This window comes from Galeopterus variegatus, unplaced genomic scaffold (assembly GCF_000696425.1).
Source record: "Galeopterus variegatus unplaced genomic scaffold, G_variegatus-3.0.2 Scaffold7410, whole genome shotgun sequence".
NCBI lineage: Eukaryota > Metazoa > Chordata > Mammalia > Dermoptera > Cynocephalidae > Galeopterus > Galeopterus variegatus.
This window is the reverse complement of record NW_007733521.1, coordinates 25,811-42,156: the sequence shown is the minus strand read 5'-3', so window position 1 is coordinate 42,156 and position 16,346 is coordinate 25,811. Positions and strand designations below refer to the sequence as shown.

The 16,346-nt window shown below is 39.2% G+C and overlaps 1 protein-coding gene across 1 annotated transcript in view; it reads left to right on the top strand.

Annotated features, from left to right (window-relative positions):
* LOC103607425 (acyl-coenzyme A thioesterase THEM4-like) overlaps positions 1–16,346 on the top strand; it is a gene marked incomplete at its 5' end in the record, with an annotated part of 45,278 nt that overhangs the window by 3,589 nt on the left and 25,343 nt on the right. Inside the window, 2 exons of the mRNA XM_008591928.1 lie at positions 6,409–6,565; positions 7,240–7,350. Coding sequence (XP_008590150.1) covers positions 6,409–6,565; positions 7,240–7,350 — 268 coding nt within the window. The remainder of the gene's footprint in view (positions 1–6,408; positions 6,566–7,239; positions 7,351–16,346) is intronic.

Genomic DNA, 16,346 nt, shown 5'->3' with positions numbered 1-16,346 from the left:
GGATCCCACATACAGACCGGTTCCCGCTCACTGGCTGAGCGAGGAGCGGGTGCAACACCGAGGGTTGCGATCCCGTTGCCTGTCCCGGTCCGGTACGGGCGCGACACTGAGGGTTGCGATCCATTGCCGGACACGAAAAAAGACAAAAAGGAAAAAAAAAATTGTTTCTTTTGCTGTGCAGAAGCTTTTTAGTTTGATATAATCCCATTTGTTTATTTTTCCTTTGGTTGCCCATGCTTTTGGGGTCATGTTCATGAAATCTGTGTCCAGTCCTTTTATCTCCCTTTAAATGAAGATAATAATGTCCAACTTTATCTACTGTTTTAGAAGATACTATGATTCCTAATCAGGCTCTTAAATTACTTTTACATTTAAAACAAAAACAAAAATTTACAGCACCTGCCCCTATGAGAATGCAAAAAGTACACTATTCTTTCAGATAAGCACTCAGAAATTAATAGTTTCCCCTCCCCAAAGAATGTCTATTTTTTAAAGGAGATATCAGTGGCTTTCACAGGATTCTCAAAGGAGTCCGTGACCTAAAAATGTTAGGAACCATTAGTTTAAAGAGTTTTACAGGGCTGGCCATTTAGCTCGGTTGGTTAGGGTAAGGAGTTCATAACACCAAGATCAAGGGTTCGGATCCCTGTACCACCAGCCAGTCACCAAAAAAAAATAGTTTTATAAGTATGGGTAGTTATTAAAACAGGTTAATTAGATAAATCAAATCAGGATAAACAGATGAACAGAATCTGAGAGTTGAGACCTGGAAGATCATTTAGTCTGGTCATGCTAAGATACCATCAGAATCACTTAAGGGTTGTTATCTCGAGTACTTCTTCCTCCTATTCCCCCTTGAGAATAACTAACCTTCTTTATACAAATATTTATTGAGCACCTACTCCGTGGCAGCTACTGTGCTAGGCACTGGGGTATAGCACTGAACAAAACAGATGAGGTGCCCTCTCTGGTGGAGCTCACAGTTTTATTAAGCCACTGCTAGTGAAGAAAAGACAATGGCTCCCTCAGTTGTTTGGGTCTGGAAGAAGGGTTGGGAACCACTACTACGGTCTACCTTTTTTCTGCCTCCTCTTGCTTTCTGCATTAACCCTTAAATCAGTCATCTGAATTTAACTTGAACCCCTCCAATGATGGGGTACTTTAGACAAAGGGGCTTCTTCCATTTTGAACAGCTATAATTATTAGTGATTTCTACTTTCTCCTATATTGAGCTATAATATTTCTTGTGACTTTCACCCATTTATTGAGTTCTACCATTCAGTAACACACAGAATAAGCATGATTCTTTCACTTGGCATGCTTGCATGTGCAGGAATTAGATTTTTGTATCTCACGCCTGTGCACCTGACAGTTCTTCTCTTTGTTGGGCCATCTTCCCTGTTGTTTTCTGTCATTTCTCCCAGAGAGTATTTCAGTCTCTTCACATTCCTGATTGCTCTTCCCAGGATATGTTCCAGTCTGCCAGAAAACTTCTTAGTGTATGTTTCCCAGAACTACACTTGGAACTCAGATTATGTTCTATCCGGGCAGAATAAGAGCCATGTGTTGGCTTACAGTCAGCTAACACCCTGTCTTCCATGTGAAATATTTGTTTCACCTCTTCTGCACCTATGTGACCAACTTATTGAACCTAAATGAAGAACTTTATGTACGTATACCTAATACATTCTTCGTTTTTAGAATCAGCTGGTAAAGACCTTTTTTGTTTCTTATTTGCAACATACAGTATTTATTCATTCAACAAATATCTGTTTAGCATCTGTGCAATGCCAAGCATTGTATTCCTGAAATAGGCCTGAGTACACAGATGGGGTTCCTGCTCTCATGGAGTTTTGTTTTGTTTTTTGTTGGCTGGCTGGTGCAGGGATCCAAACCCTTGAACTTAGTGTTACAACACCACATTCTAACCAGCTGAGCTAACTGGCCAGCCCCCTTCTCATGGACTTTATACAGACATTTCCAAGTTACTTGTTATCTTTTAATCACATAAACACATCTTTAGATCGTAGTTTGGGGATTGTGATGGTTTTTTAAAAATGACCTCAAGTGGGCCCTTAAATGTTGCCTGACGATCATATTTCATATTTTCCTAGTCTGTTCACTCTCCTGCTCTCTTAGATGACTGTTTCCTACCTTTTTCTTTCTTTTCATGCCTCTAATACTTTTTTTCCCATTCTCACTCTCAGCTGATCTCACTTCCTATTTCACTAAGAGAAAATAAGCAGTCAGACGAGCACTTCCGAGCTCCTGCTGCCTCATGTGTACTCCTCCCAGCATCTGTGCCTCAGGTTCTGCTTCTTTCCTGCTGTGAATGAACTGTCCATACTCTTAGGGGAGGCCACGCCTTCCACTTGTGCACTGCGCCCCATCCCCTCTGGCCTACTTAAGGATATCTCTCTATGCTGGATCTTTCTTATCAGCATACAGATGTGCCACAACTGCCTTTTTCTCTTTTCTTGGTCTCTCTTGAACCCGCACCAGTCAGGCTCTCACACACATATCCTCCCCCACTCTATCACAACTACACTTGTCAAGGGCACCAGTGACCTTCATGTTGCTAAATGTAATACCATCTCTGAGCTTCTGGCACAGCTGGTAACTCCTTTCTCCTTGAACTTGGCTTTCAGGACACCACATTTGCCCACTTAACTGGTCCCTCCTTTTCAGTTTCTTGTGCCAGTTCCTCCTCATCCTCAAATTTTTTTCTTTTCTTTTCTTTTTTTTTTGTCTTTTTTCGTGACGGGCAACGGATCGCAACCCTCAGTGTCGCGCCCGTACCGGACCGGGACCAGCAACGGGATCACAACCCTCGGTGTTGTGCCCGCACCTTGCTCAGCCAGTGAGCGGCCGGTCTGTATGTGGGATCCGAACCCTCGGCGGGAGCGCCGCCACGCTCCCAAGCGGCGCACTGTAGCAGTGCGCCACCGGGCTGGCCCCTCATCCTCAAATTTTTAATGTTAGGGATCCCCCAGTTCTTAGTACTCTTAGAGTCTCAGTTCTTAGTACTCTTTTCTTCTCTGTACTCCATTGGTAATCTCATTCAGTCTCATGGTTTTAGAGGCCATCCAAAAGCCGACAACTTCCTAATTTAATTGTTGAAATTTAGTGCCTGGGTTCAAATTCTGGTTCCACAGTTCAAGCTATGTGACTTTGGTAGTTTACCTTTCTGTGCCTCAGTTTCCTCATTGTAGATACTTCAATATTTACTGAAGGAATGAATGAAACAAAAATAAAACTACTTTAACCAAGAAAAAATGGTAGAGTTCTTAATTTTCTTTGTAGAATCTCTGATAAGAGATTAGAATTATTCTATTTTATGAATAAAGGAAAAAAAATAGCAATTTGTATTACTGATCCCATTCTAACAATTACCACCACATCACACAATTAATTGAATGTCCCTGCCCCAGTGCAGTCTACACTAACGGCTCTGCTGAAATGTCTTCACTGAAGCCACTGGCAACCTAAGTGCCAAGTTCAGTAGGCGTTGTTCAGCCCTTATTATGCTGTACCTCCCTGATGGTCTCATTCTCCTTGAAATTTTTTCTCTTTTGTCTTTCATAAGCCTCTCTGACTAATCTTCCCTCTCTCCTTCTACCTGCTCCTTAAATGTCAATGTTTTCTGGGGTTCCATTCCTACATGGTTCTGTCCAATCCCTCATTAAGCCTCCCACCCCCTCTTGACTGAAACTTGACCATCTCAGAATCAAAAGGAGTTTGAGGCTCTCTGCTGCCCACACTTGCCTTCAAACCATTATTTATCCCCCATCTTAGAAGACCCTCTGTTCCTTTGGGGTATATACCGTTTGATTTTATCACCCTCCTCTTCCCTCCTCGTTGCTGTCATCTACTAACCTCTCCCTCAAGGCTTGAGTATTTCAGCACCTGGTTAACTGTCTTCCCCTCTACCCAACTCCGCCACCATTCTCAGCAACTCTGGCATCCACGGTGGCTCCTCACTTCATTTGCTTCCTCGTCACCTGTGAACTTTTCTCCCTGCCAGTCCCAGCCACTCCCATGAATATCTTGAGCCTTATCTTCAGAAGGTCTACAACCTACAAATGCACACGTGTAGACATCCTGTGTTCTTTCTTTCTCTCTCTCTCTCTCTCTTTCTCTCTCTGCAGCTGGCCAACACAGGGATTGAACTGTGGACCTTGGTGTTATCAGCACCGTGCTCTAACCAACTGAAATAACCAGCTAGCCCCAGACATCCTGTTTTCTTACCACAGCCTTTTCTCTTCCAGCCTACTTGTTCAAGGGCCCCTCAGAAACAATTCTGTGATCTCATTAAGATATCTCTGTTCATTGAGTCATTGAACAGACTAGCCCTCTTCTATCTGAATTTCTCTATCCCACTTACCTAGGAAAACCCCAGCCCTGGATGACTCTAATCATCTCCCATCTCTTCTTTGTACAAACCATCGTATAACTGAGCACTACTAGAGAAAATCACTCCACCTAGCGATAAATTTGGTGATTGTGATTTTATAGTGTTACAGTGGTCTTCTAACTCATCTCCTGACTCATTCTTATCCTCTTCAAAGCCCTTTTCCACCCAGCTGTCAGAGTGATTCAAAATGCAAATCTGATTATGTTGCTCCTCCACTACCTTCACTGTTATCCCTCATCTTAAAAGACTAGTACCTCTCAGACTTTAAAATGAATATGAAGCACCTAGGAATCTTGTTAAAATGCAGGTTCTGCTTCAGAAGGTCAGGGGTAGAGCTCAAGATTCTGCATTTCTAACAAACTTGTTCCATCATCCTTATTTTTCTCATTTTTATGAGATAATCTCCAGGTTTAGTAATCTAGACCAGGAATTTTCAACTTCTAAGTAAAAAATTAGAAGGATTTGATGCTTACCTTATCCTGAAGTTCCAGAATGTCAGATTTGGAGGACATTTTAGAGGTCATTTAGGTTTATTTCCTCATTGTATGGATAAAGTATGGAGCAAAAGAACAAGTTCTAGGCCAGAGATAAGCCAGGAATTTAACTTTCCCAACTCCCAGGGTAAGGTTTTTTTTCCACTATACCATAATGCTGATCCTCAGTTTTAAATTTCTTTGTCTGGCCCTCTGAATCATTAATTTACTCAACAACTGCCGGAGTACATATAGCGTATGCATATCTGTGCCAGTTGTTGGGCATACAAAGTCTAAAAAATAGGGTACCTACTCCCAGGATGCTTGTGGCATAAGGCCAAGGCATCCTCCCCTGTCTTCCCCACTTCTCCCAGATCTTCTTATGTCGTATCTTTTTCTAAGTTTGTAAATGTAAATTCAGCAGAAATAAAAGAAACTTAGACAATTTTATGCATGGAAAATTATGATGGGCTATAAAAGAAAGCTAAGAGTATGAGGGATTAAATTTTTAAATAGGTATGAACAGACAAGGGCTGGCTGGTTAGCTCGTTTAGTTAGAGCATGGTGCCGATAACACCAGGGTCCACGGTTCGATCCCTATACCAAGCAGCTTCCAAAAAAAAAAATATGAAAGGACAAATACATCCTTCCTTTAGAGCAGTAGCTTTACAGTCTTTATTTTGAAGTGACCTACATTTTTACTGAACTCAAAACACCCAACTTGCACATAGTTGTATAAGTGAAAAAACTGTAAACAAGTACACTAGTACTTACTCAGAATATATGTAAAATAGTCTGTTTCTCTTTAAAGTCTGGTTACAACCCACTAATTTGATTTCATAAACCCTAATTATTCTAACCCCCAGTTTGGGGGCTTAGAGTCACAATCACACTGAATGTTGGGCTGAACTGGCCCTGTTTCTGAGTCAGTATAACTGACAGACTAAACTCATGTCTTCCAGTAAAACTTTCTCCTACTGTTACATTATTTATTTATTTTAAATAACATTTAAACCACATTTATTCCAAGAAAGGTTTCTGTCTATGCCTTACCATTTTATTCGTACACTGGTAGCTTTATATACATACTGTATTTCCTGATTGCCATGTGTGGATAAGTACTTTTTTTTTATTTCACGTATGTTTACTCTGTCCCTAGTTACGCTGTTAACTCCACAAGAACAAAGATTGTATATTGTTTCTTTTGGACCCTCCCATTTTGCACCCAGTGGACATTTTTTTTTTTTTTTTTTCCGGTAAGGGGATGGTAATACTCGGCACGGTGTGGTCTGCACCACGCTCAGCCAGCGAGTGCACCGGCCATCCCTATATAGGATCCGAACCCACGGCCTCGGTGCTACCAGTGCCGCACTCTCCTGAGTGAGCCACGGGGCCGGCCCCAGTTGACATTTTAATCGGTCACCCACTGAAATGTGATTCCAGCAGGGAACAGGTGCTTAGCTCTGTCATGGCACTTCTCTCATATCTGCTTCTCATGCCATCCCCCTCATGTCCCTTCAGACCCAAAGTTTATGAACGAACAAACGGTACATGGCCAGCTCTTCACCAGAAGCTTTGAGGATGGCCTTGGCTTCGAATATGCAATGTTCTGTAATGATGCTGAGAAAAGGATAGTTTGCTTGTTTCAAGGAGGTCCTTACCTACAAGGAGTACCTGGGTAAGAATGATAGCCTAGAAGTGTGGATCTAAAACATTTTTTCTTATAGCACCCCAATATATCCATGGACTATAATGAAGGCATTGAAGTGGTAATGCAGATATATATTTATTGACATGGAAAGATGTTTATAATATATTATTAAAGGATATATTATCTAAATTTTTAATATTTTTCAAACAATATTAAAGGATATATATATATTATTATAGGACATAGGGCAATTAGAGTATAATTTGAGGGAGTATCATTAACATGTCAACAGTGGCTTATCACTGACTAGTCAGTAGTATTATGGGCCTTAAAATTTTTATTTAAATTTTTCTTCTGCTTATCTGTATTTTCTAAATTTTTACACAATGAATGTATATAGTTTATTTGATAATAACATAATATAAATTTTCTAAATTATATTTTAGCTTTTTACTTGCTTGTGATCTGATTACTATTAAGTTTCAGTTTTATTACAAATGCTTAAAACTACACTATTATGCTATGAACAAAATAAAGTTAGGGATATGGGTTTTATCTGACATTCAATAAACTTAATGTGGACTAAGTGAACCTTTCATAAGTAAATTGTGTGAAGATACTTGGATAATTTTTTTCTCCTGAGTGGCTCTCTGTTTTCAGAACTTCTAAAAACATTTCTCTTCCCCTCCTGTTGTAACTAGATTTCTTCACGGAGGTGCCATTGCAACCATAATTGATGCTACTACTGGTATGACTGCATTGTTAGCTGGGGGAATTGTCATGACTGCCAATCTCAACATCAATTTTAAAAGGTAAATTTGTATTAATTCTCTGCTTCTCCTTAGGTGTTGTAAGTCAGGTTTCCCAGCAGCAGATCCTGAGACAAAGGTTTGTGTGCAAGTGATAAAGGAAGTTCTCCCAGAAGAAACTAGCAAGGGAGTGGGAAAAGCAGGACAGAGAAGGGAGGAAGCCAACCAAGGCTGAGCTCTCAGCATCCTGCAAAGAGTAAGCCTGATCATGCAAAGGATTTCTGGAATGAAGCTTATGCTTCAGAATTATCCTTACTTCAGGCAAGGGAGCTGGAGTCTATATACTGTTGCACACTTCAGTCATAGGATAAGGGCCATCCTGGCAGCCACAAATTCACAGGCATTTCTAAAATTCTCTGTATTTGAGCCAAGAAGGCTGTAGGGAAAATAACCAAAAAATGGTAAAAGGATCCAAGGGGTTTGGGGTAGAGCACTGACATCCACTACATAACAAAACATACAAATTTTATATAACTTCACACAGAGAAGTAAGAGAGCAGCAAGATGAGTTTGGTATCCATCAAAAACAAAGCTCAGCATGATCTTATTTAATTCTTCAACCATACAGCTGTATTCCTAAAGTAAACAAATAGTATGGATACTGGCACAGGAATAGAGAAAGAGAGTAATGGGACAGAACAGAATTTAAGAACAGAAAGTTCAACGGATGAGGTCTTCACGTGAGGTTTTGTGGGTATCCTACCTCACACAGTAGGGAGCTGTGTTAGTCTGTGTCTGTTGCTTATAACAAAATACACAGAACTGGGTATTCTATACAGAAAACAAAATTTATTGCTTACAGTTTCTGAGGCTGGGAAGTCCAAAGTCCAGGGAACACATCTGGTAAGAGCCTTGGTGGTGGTGACAGTGACAGCAGAATATCACATCACAAAAATGGTGGAGCAGAGAGAGACTAACCTCCTCATTCACTCTCTTTTTAAAGCCCTCCAAACCATGTCCATGACCACCATTTTTAATCTGTTCTTTACAGCATGGTTCTGCAATCTGATCACCTCTTCAAGGTCCCACCTTTCAATTACCATGATAGGATTTCCCACCCCCAACAGTTACAATGGGGATTGAAGTTTCAGTGAGGTTGAGCGGAGAGGCAGGGGGCATTCAGTCTACAGCAGGAGCATTTAAGTTGCTAAACATCTCCATTTTATACCCCAGATCGTTGTATGGTTTATGTGACAGTCAGTAGGGAGCCATGCTTCATAGATTATGGGTTTATTTACTGTAAGTAATCCTTACCAGGACATATCGTACTCTTCCCTGTAGAAAGTATCATTATAAGTTTATTTCAGGGATCAGCCAACTTTTTCTTTAAATATTTTCTGCTTTGAGGGCTATATAGTCTCAATTCTGCTATTATAGCACAAAAGGAGCCATAGACGATACATTAAAAAATGAGTATATCTGTGTTCCAATGAAACGTTATTTACAAAAATAGACAGCTGGCCAGTGGGCTGTAGTTTACCATCCCCCAGTCTATTTACCTGGAGATCAAGTCGGAAGAGATTAGACAGACAGAGCCACTTGCCTTCTTTTGTTTTTCCTGGGAGTATCTTCCTCTGCCCTCACACACACATAGACACACACGCATAGACGCACACACACAGGGAATTGCAGGACAGCTGCTTTACCTTCTTCCTCCCCAGCTGCCAATAATAGTAACTTCAAAATAAAAACGACTTAACACAACATAGAAATTTATCATGTAAAAGAAGTCTAAAGGAAGGCCTCCTGGGCTGCTGTGGCAGCTCTATGGTTCCCAGAGATGCAGGCTCCTTCCAGCTTACCTTTTTACAGTCCAGAATAGCAGCAAGAGCCAGCACATATCCTGGGCAGCAGAACTGAGGAATGGGAGAAGGGCTGTCCTCTCTTTTTTCTTAATTTCTATTTTACTGTAGTAAGAACGCTTAATGTGAGATCTACTCTCTTAAACTTCTTTTTTTTAATTTATAGATAAACAGAATTTATTTTTCACAGTTTTGAAAGCTGGGAAGTCCAAGGTCCAGTGAGGCACATCTGGTGAGGACCGCTTTCTTGGTGGTCAGCAACACAGGATGTTACATGGCAAAAGGCTCTTAACAAATTTTTAGGTGCACAGTACAATATGAGGGTATTCCAAAAAGTTTATGGAAGAATAGAATTAAAAGGTAATACAAATCTTTCGATGAACTTTTTGGAGACCCCTCATATTGTTAACAATAGACACAATGTTGTATAGCAGATTTCTAAAATTTACTCATCTTACATGATTGAAACTTTGTGTCCACTGATTAGCAATTTCCCATTTCCCTCCCCCACCCCAGCCCCTAGTAACAACCATCTACTCTCTAATTCTATGAGATTGACTATTTTCTTTTTTTTTTTTTTTAATTTTTGTCTTTTTTCGTGCCCGGCAACGGATCGCAATCCTCAGTGTCGCGCCCGTACCGAACCGGGACCGGCAACGGGATCACAACCCTCGGCGTTGCTCCCGCACCTCGCTCACTGAGCGGGAACCGGTCTGTATATGGGATCCGAACCCTCGGCGGGAGCGCCACCGGCTCCCAAGCAGCGCACTGTAGCAGTGCGCCACCAGGCCGGCCCCAAGATTGGCTATTTTCAACACCTCACATAAGTGGAATCATGGAGTATTTATCCTTCTGTAACTGGCTTATTTCATTTAGCATAACGTATTCAAGTTTCATCCATGTTGTCTCATATTGCAGGATTTCCTTTTTTTGTGAGGCTGAATAATATTCCATTGTATGTACATAACACATTTTCTTTATTCATTCATACATCAGTGGACATTTAGGTTGTTTCCAGATGCTATTATGAATAGTGCTGTTGTGAACACTGTGGTGCTAATATTTCTTCAATGTTGATATTTTATTTTACTTATTTTATTTTTTAATCTTATTTTTTTGGCGGCTGGCCAGTGTGGGGATCCGAACTTGTGACCTTGGTGTTATAAGGCTGCACTCGAACCAACTGAGCTAACCGGCCAGCCTAGTGCTAATAGTTCTTCAAGATCCTGATTTCAGTTCTTTTGGTAAATATCCAGAAGTGGCATTGCTGGATCATATGGTAGTTCTATTTTTAATTTTTTGAGCAACCCCTATACTGTTTTCCATGTGGCTACTCCATTTTGCATTCTCACCAATAATGTACAAAAGTTCCAATTTCTCCATTTCCTTGCTAGCATTTTCTGTCTTTTGTTTTTTTGATAATAACCATCCTAACAGGTGTGAGGTGATAATTCACTGTAGTTTTGATTTGCATTTCCCTGATGATTAGCGACATTGAGCATCTTTTCATATACTTTTGTCTTTTTTAGAAAGATGTCTTTTCAAATTTGTAGCTCGTTTTTTAATCGGGTTATTAGTTTGTTTTGTTTTGGTTTTTTTGCTGCTAAGTTGTATGAGTTCCTTATATATTTTAGAAACTAACCTCATCAGATATATGGTTTGCAAATATTGTCTCCCATTCTATTTTTCTTTTTTTTTTTTTTTAAAGATGACCGGTAAGGGGATCTTAACCTTTGACTTGGTGTTGTCAGCACCACGCTCACCCAGTGAGCTAACCGGCCATCCCTATATGGGATCCGAACCCGTGGCCTTGGTGTTATCAGCACCACACTCTCCCGAGTGAGCCACGGGCTGGCCCCTATTTTTTTTTTTTTTTTTTTTGATCATTACATACTGTAAACATTTTTGGTGGCCCTTTACCAATTTCTCCCTAACTTCCCCTCCCCCTTTCCCACCCCTGGTGGCCTCAGTTCCATTCTCTCGTTTTGGAAGTTCAAGAAAGGGCCGGCCCATGGCTCACTTGGGAGAGCATGGTGCTGACAACACTAAGTCAAAGATTAAGATCCCCTTACCAGTCATCTTAAAAAAAAAAAGTTCAAAGAATTATCGTGATTGTTGTATCTTTTTTTTTTTTTTTTTTTTTTTTAATCAGCTCCCACTTATGAGTAAGGACATATGGTATGTCTTTTGCTGTGCCTGGCTTATTTCACTTAACATAATTTTCTCTAAGTTCATCTATGTTGCTGCAAATGGCAGAATTTCATTTCTTTTTATGGCAGAGTAGCATTCCATTGTGTATATATACCACGTTTTCCTTATCTAGACATTCATTTATAGACATTTAGGTTGGTTCCATAACTTGGCTATAGCACACAGAGCTGCTATAAACATGGGAGTGCAGGTATCCCCTTCAACATGATGATTTCCCTTCCTTTGGGTATATACCCAGCAGCAGGATTGCTGGATCATATGTCAGTTCTATGTATAGTTGTTTGAGAACCTCCATACTGCTTTCCATAATGACTTTATACTAATTTACAGTCCCACCAACAGTGTAGGAGGGTTCCCCTTTTCCCACATTCTCACCAGCATTTGTTATTCTCTGTCTTTTTGATACTTGCCAGTCCAACTGGGATGAGATGATATTTCAGTTGGGTTTTGGTTTGCATTTTGCTGATGCTTAGTGATGCTGAGCATTTTTCATGTGTCTGTTGGCCATTTGTATATCTTCCTTTGAGAAATGCTTATTCAGATCCTTTGCCCATTTTTTAATCGGGCTACTTGTTGGTTTACTGTTAGCTTGTTTGAGTTCCTTGTATATTCTGGATATTAATCCCTTGTTGGATGCATAGTTTGTGAATATGTTCTTCCATTCTGTAGGTTGTCTTTTTGCTCTATTAACTGCTTCTTTTGCTGTGCAGAAACTTTTTAGTTTTATATAATTCCATTTGTTTATTTTTTCTTTTGTTTCCTGTGTTTTGGGGGTCTTATTCATAGTCTTTGCCCACTCCCTAAAGTATTTCCCATATGTTTTCTTTTAGGAGTTTTATAGTTTTGGATCTTATATATAAGTCTTTAATCCATTTTGAGTTGATTTTGGTATATGGCAAGAGGTACAGATCTAGTTCCATTCTTCTACCTATGGATGTCCAGTTTTCCCAGCACCACTTATTGAAGAGGCAGTCTTTTCCCCAATGTATGCTCCTGTTGCTCTTGTCAAATATCAGTTGGCTTGGAAGTATGTGGGTTGATTTCTGGGTTCTCTATTCTGTTTCATTGGTCTGAGTGCTTGATTTCTTTTTCTGCTAGTTTGTTGTTGGAGTGTAAATACACAACTGATTTTTGCAAGTCCATTTTGTATCCTACAACTTTACTGAAAATGTTTATCATCTCTAAGGTTTTCTTTTGTAGAATCTTTAGGTTTTTCTATATAAAGGATCAAGGTATCTGTAAACGAGGGACAGTTTAACTTCATCTTTTTCAATCCAGATGCCCTTTATTTCTTTCACCAGCCTGATTGCTCCGGCTAGTACTTCCAATACTATAGTAATAGGAGTGGTCAGAGTGAGCATCCTTGTCATGTACCATTCAAGATGGTATTGGCAGTGGGTTTGTCATATGTGGCTTTTATTGTGTTGAGATACTTTCCTTTTATACCTAATTTTTTGAGTCTTTATCATGAAAGGATGTTGAATTATGTCAAATGCTTTTTCTGCATCTGTTGAGATAATCATATGGTTTTTGTCCTTGATTTTGTTGCTGTGGTGAATTACATTTATTGACTTGCGTATGTTGAACCATCCTCTCATCTCTGGGATGAATCCCACTTGATCATGGTGTATAATTTCTTTGATGTGTTGCTGTATTCTCTTTGCTAATATTTTGTTCAGAATTTTTGCATCTATGTTCATCAAGGATATTGGTCTGAAGTTTTCCTTTTTTGTTATATCTTTGTCTGATTTTGGTATAGGGTGATGCTGGCCTCATAGAATGAGTTTGGGAGAGTGGCCTCTGTTCCATTTTTTGGAATAATTTGAAGAGAATTGGTATTAATTTCTCTTTAAGGGTTTAGTAGAATTCAGCAGTAAAGCCCTCAGTCTTGGGCTTTTCTTTGTTGGGAGACTACTGATTACTGCTTCAGTCTCGTTGCTTGTTATTGGTCTGTTCAGGTTTTCTATTTCTTCTTGGTTCAGTCTTGGTAGTTGTATGTGTCCAGAAATTTATCCATTTCCTTCAGGTTTTCATATTTGTTGGCATATATTTGTTTCTACTAGTCTCTAGTGATTTTTTGTATTTCTGCAGTGTCAGTTGTAATGTCTCCTTTTTCATTTCTGATTTTTGTCATTTGAGTCTTCTCTCTCCTTTTTTTAGTTAGCCTAGCTAATAGTTTGTCTATTTTGTTTAACTTCTTAAAAAAACAACTTTTTGTTTCATTGACCTTTTTATCATTTTGGGGAGTCTCTATTTCATTTAGTTCTGCTCTGATCTTAATTATTTCCTTCTATCTACTAATTTGGGGATTGGATTGTTCTTGTTTGTCTAGTTCTTTAAGGTTAGGTTGTGCATTTGAAATCTTCTGTTCTTTTAATGTAAGAATTTATTACAGTAAACTTCCCTCTTAGTGCTGCTTTTGCAGTATCCCACAAATTTTCATATGATATGTCTTTATTTTCATTAATTTCAAGAAATTTTTTGATTTCCTGTTTAATTTCTTCTTGGACCCATAGGTCCTTCAGGACCATGTTGTTGAATTTCCATGTATTGGTATAGTTTTCAGATTTTCCCTTGTTATTGATTTCTAGTTTTAATCCATTTATGGTCCAAAAAGATACTTGAAATGATTTCAGTTCTTTTAAATTTGTTGAGACCTGATTTGTGACCTAGCATGACTATTGTGAAAAATGTTCCATATGCTGATGAAAAGAATATATATTCTGTAGTTGGATATCTGCCAGGTCCAGTTGGTCTAAAGTGTAGTTTATATGCTGTGTTTCTCTATTTGTGGCCTAGCTGATTTGTCCAGTGCTGAGAGATGGGTGTTCAGGTCCCCTACTGTTATTGTATTGGGGTCTATCTCTTTCTTTAGGCCTAGTAATGTTTGGTTTATATATCTCCGTGCTCCGGTGTGGGTGCACATATATTTATGATTGTTATGTCTTCTTGCTGGATAGATCTCTTTATCATTATATAATGGCCTTCTTTGTCTCTTTTTATGGCTTTTAAAATAAAGTCTTAATTTATCTGACAAGCAGGAGTAATTTTGGGTTTCCGTTTGTGTGGTATATCTTTTCCCATTCCTTCATTGTTAGTCTGTGTGTGTCTTTACAGGTCAGGTGAGTCTCTTGAAGACAGCATATGGTTTGGTATAGCTTTTTAATCTAATCAGTCAGTGTGTATCTTTTGAGTAGGGAATTTAATTTATTTATATTTAGGGTTGTTAATGAAAAGTATTGTCTTACTCCTGGCATTTTATCAATTTGTGTTTGGATGTTTTAAATATCTTCTGTTCCTTTCTTCCCCTTTTATTGTTTGTCTTTGGCTTTTTGAAGTGGTAAGATATAGTTTCTTTCTCTTTCTTGTTTGTATTGTATTTTTGTTCTACAGTGGTTGTTTTTTTTTTTTTTTTTTCTTTCTTTCTTTCTTTCTTGTGTTTTCATGGTTGTGATTACCATTTTTTGGATTCCATATGCAGGATTCTCTTGAAGATTTCTTCTAGGGCTGGTTGTGTGGTAGTGAACTCTTGCAGTGTTTGTTTGTCTGGGAAATACACTATTTCTCCTTTATTTTTGAAGGATAGCCTTGCTGTATATAGTATTCTTGGCTGGCAGTTTTTTCTTTTAGTACCTTGAATATATCATCCCATTCTCTTCTGGCCTGTAGAGGTTCTGTTGAGAGTTCTGCTGCTAGTCTGATGGAGACTCCCTTATAGGTGACTTGATGCTTTTCTCTTGCTGTTTTTAGGATTCTCTCTTTGTCAGTTTGACTATAATGTGTCTCAGAGAGGACCTTTTTGAATTGAATCTGTATGGGGATCTTTGAGCCTTCTGGATCTGAAGATCCATGTCTCTTCCTATATCTGGGAAGTTTTCTGCTATTATTTAATTGAATGTGTTTTTAATGCCTTTTCCTTTCTCTTCTCCTTCCAGAACATCCATGATTTTTGTGCACTTAAGTTTGTCTAATAGTTCTCTTAGATTTTCTTCATTTTTTAAATTATTTTTTCTTTTTCTTTTTTGTCCTCTTTGATTATTTCAAAAAGACTATCTTCAAGATCAGAAATTCTTTCTTCTGCTTGCTCTAGCCTGATGCTTAATCTCTTGGTTGCTTTTTGTTTCATTGAATGAATCCTTCAGTTCCAGGAATTCTGCTACATTCTTTTTTAAGGTATTAATCTCTTTGTAAATTTCCTCCTTCATATCCTGGAAAGTTTTTCTCATTTTGTTGTGTTATCTAACTGAATCTTCTTTTGTCTCATTGAGTTTCATTGAAATTGTTGCTTGGGGGCTGGCTGGATAGCTCAATTGGTTGGAGCTCAGTGATATAACACCAAGGTCAAGGGATTGGATAACCACAACAGCCAGCTGCCAAGAGATAAAAAAGGAAGATGAAAAAAAAGAAAGAGATTGTTGCTCAGAATTTCTTTTCAGTCATTTCAAGGGTTTTCCTGCTGTATGGGGTCTGTACTTGAGAATTATTTTATTCCTCTGGTAGTGTCATATTTTCTTGGTTTTCTGTATTTCTAGTATCACAACATTGATGTCTGGTCATCTGATAAAGTTGCTTCTTCTCTTCCTCTGGGGTGGGATTTGAGGAGAGAAACTTCCTCCTGTAAATGTGTTTTATATTGACCATTGAGGAAGGTGTTTTAGTATTGGTTCCGGGTAGATGCAGTAGTGTAGTCTCCATGTAGGTGCTTTGGCTATATTCAGTGTTGGAGTTGCATGTGAGTGCCTCCATCGTCTAGGCGCTGGGGCACTTAGTGATTCTTGCTGAGGTTAGTGACAATGTATTGGGTTGTCAAGGATGTAGGTGAGCTCTTGAGTTATTGGGAGAAGCATTTGTGTGCCCTTTCATTCTTTGACTGGGGTGGGTGACCCTGGGCACTCTTGTGAAAGAGGTTAACAAGCTCTTTCTCCAGGCTCTGTTGGTGACCCTCCTTGTGTCAATGCAGTCTAGTGGTCAGTGGGCCGCCTGCAT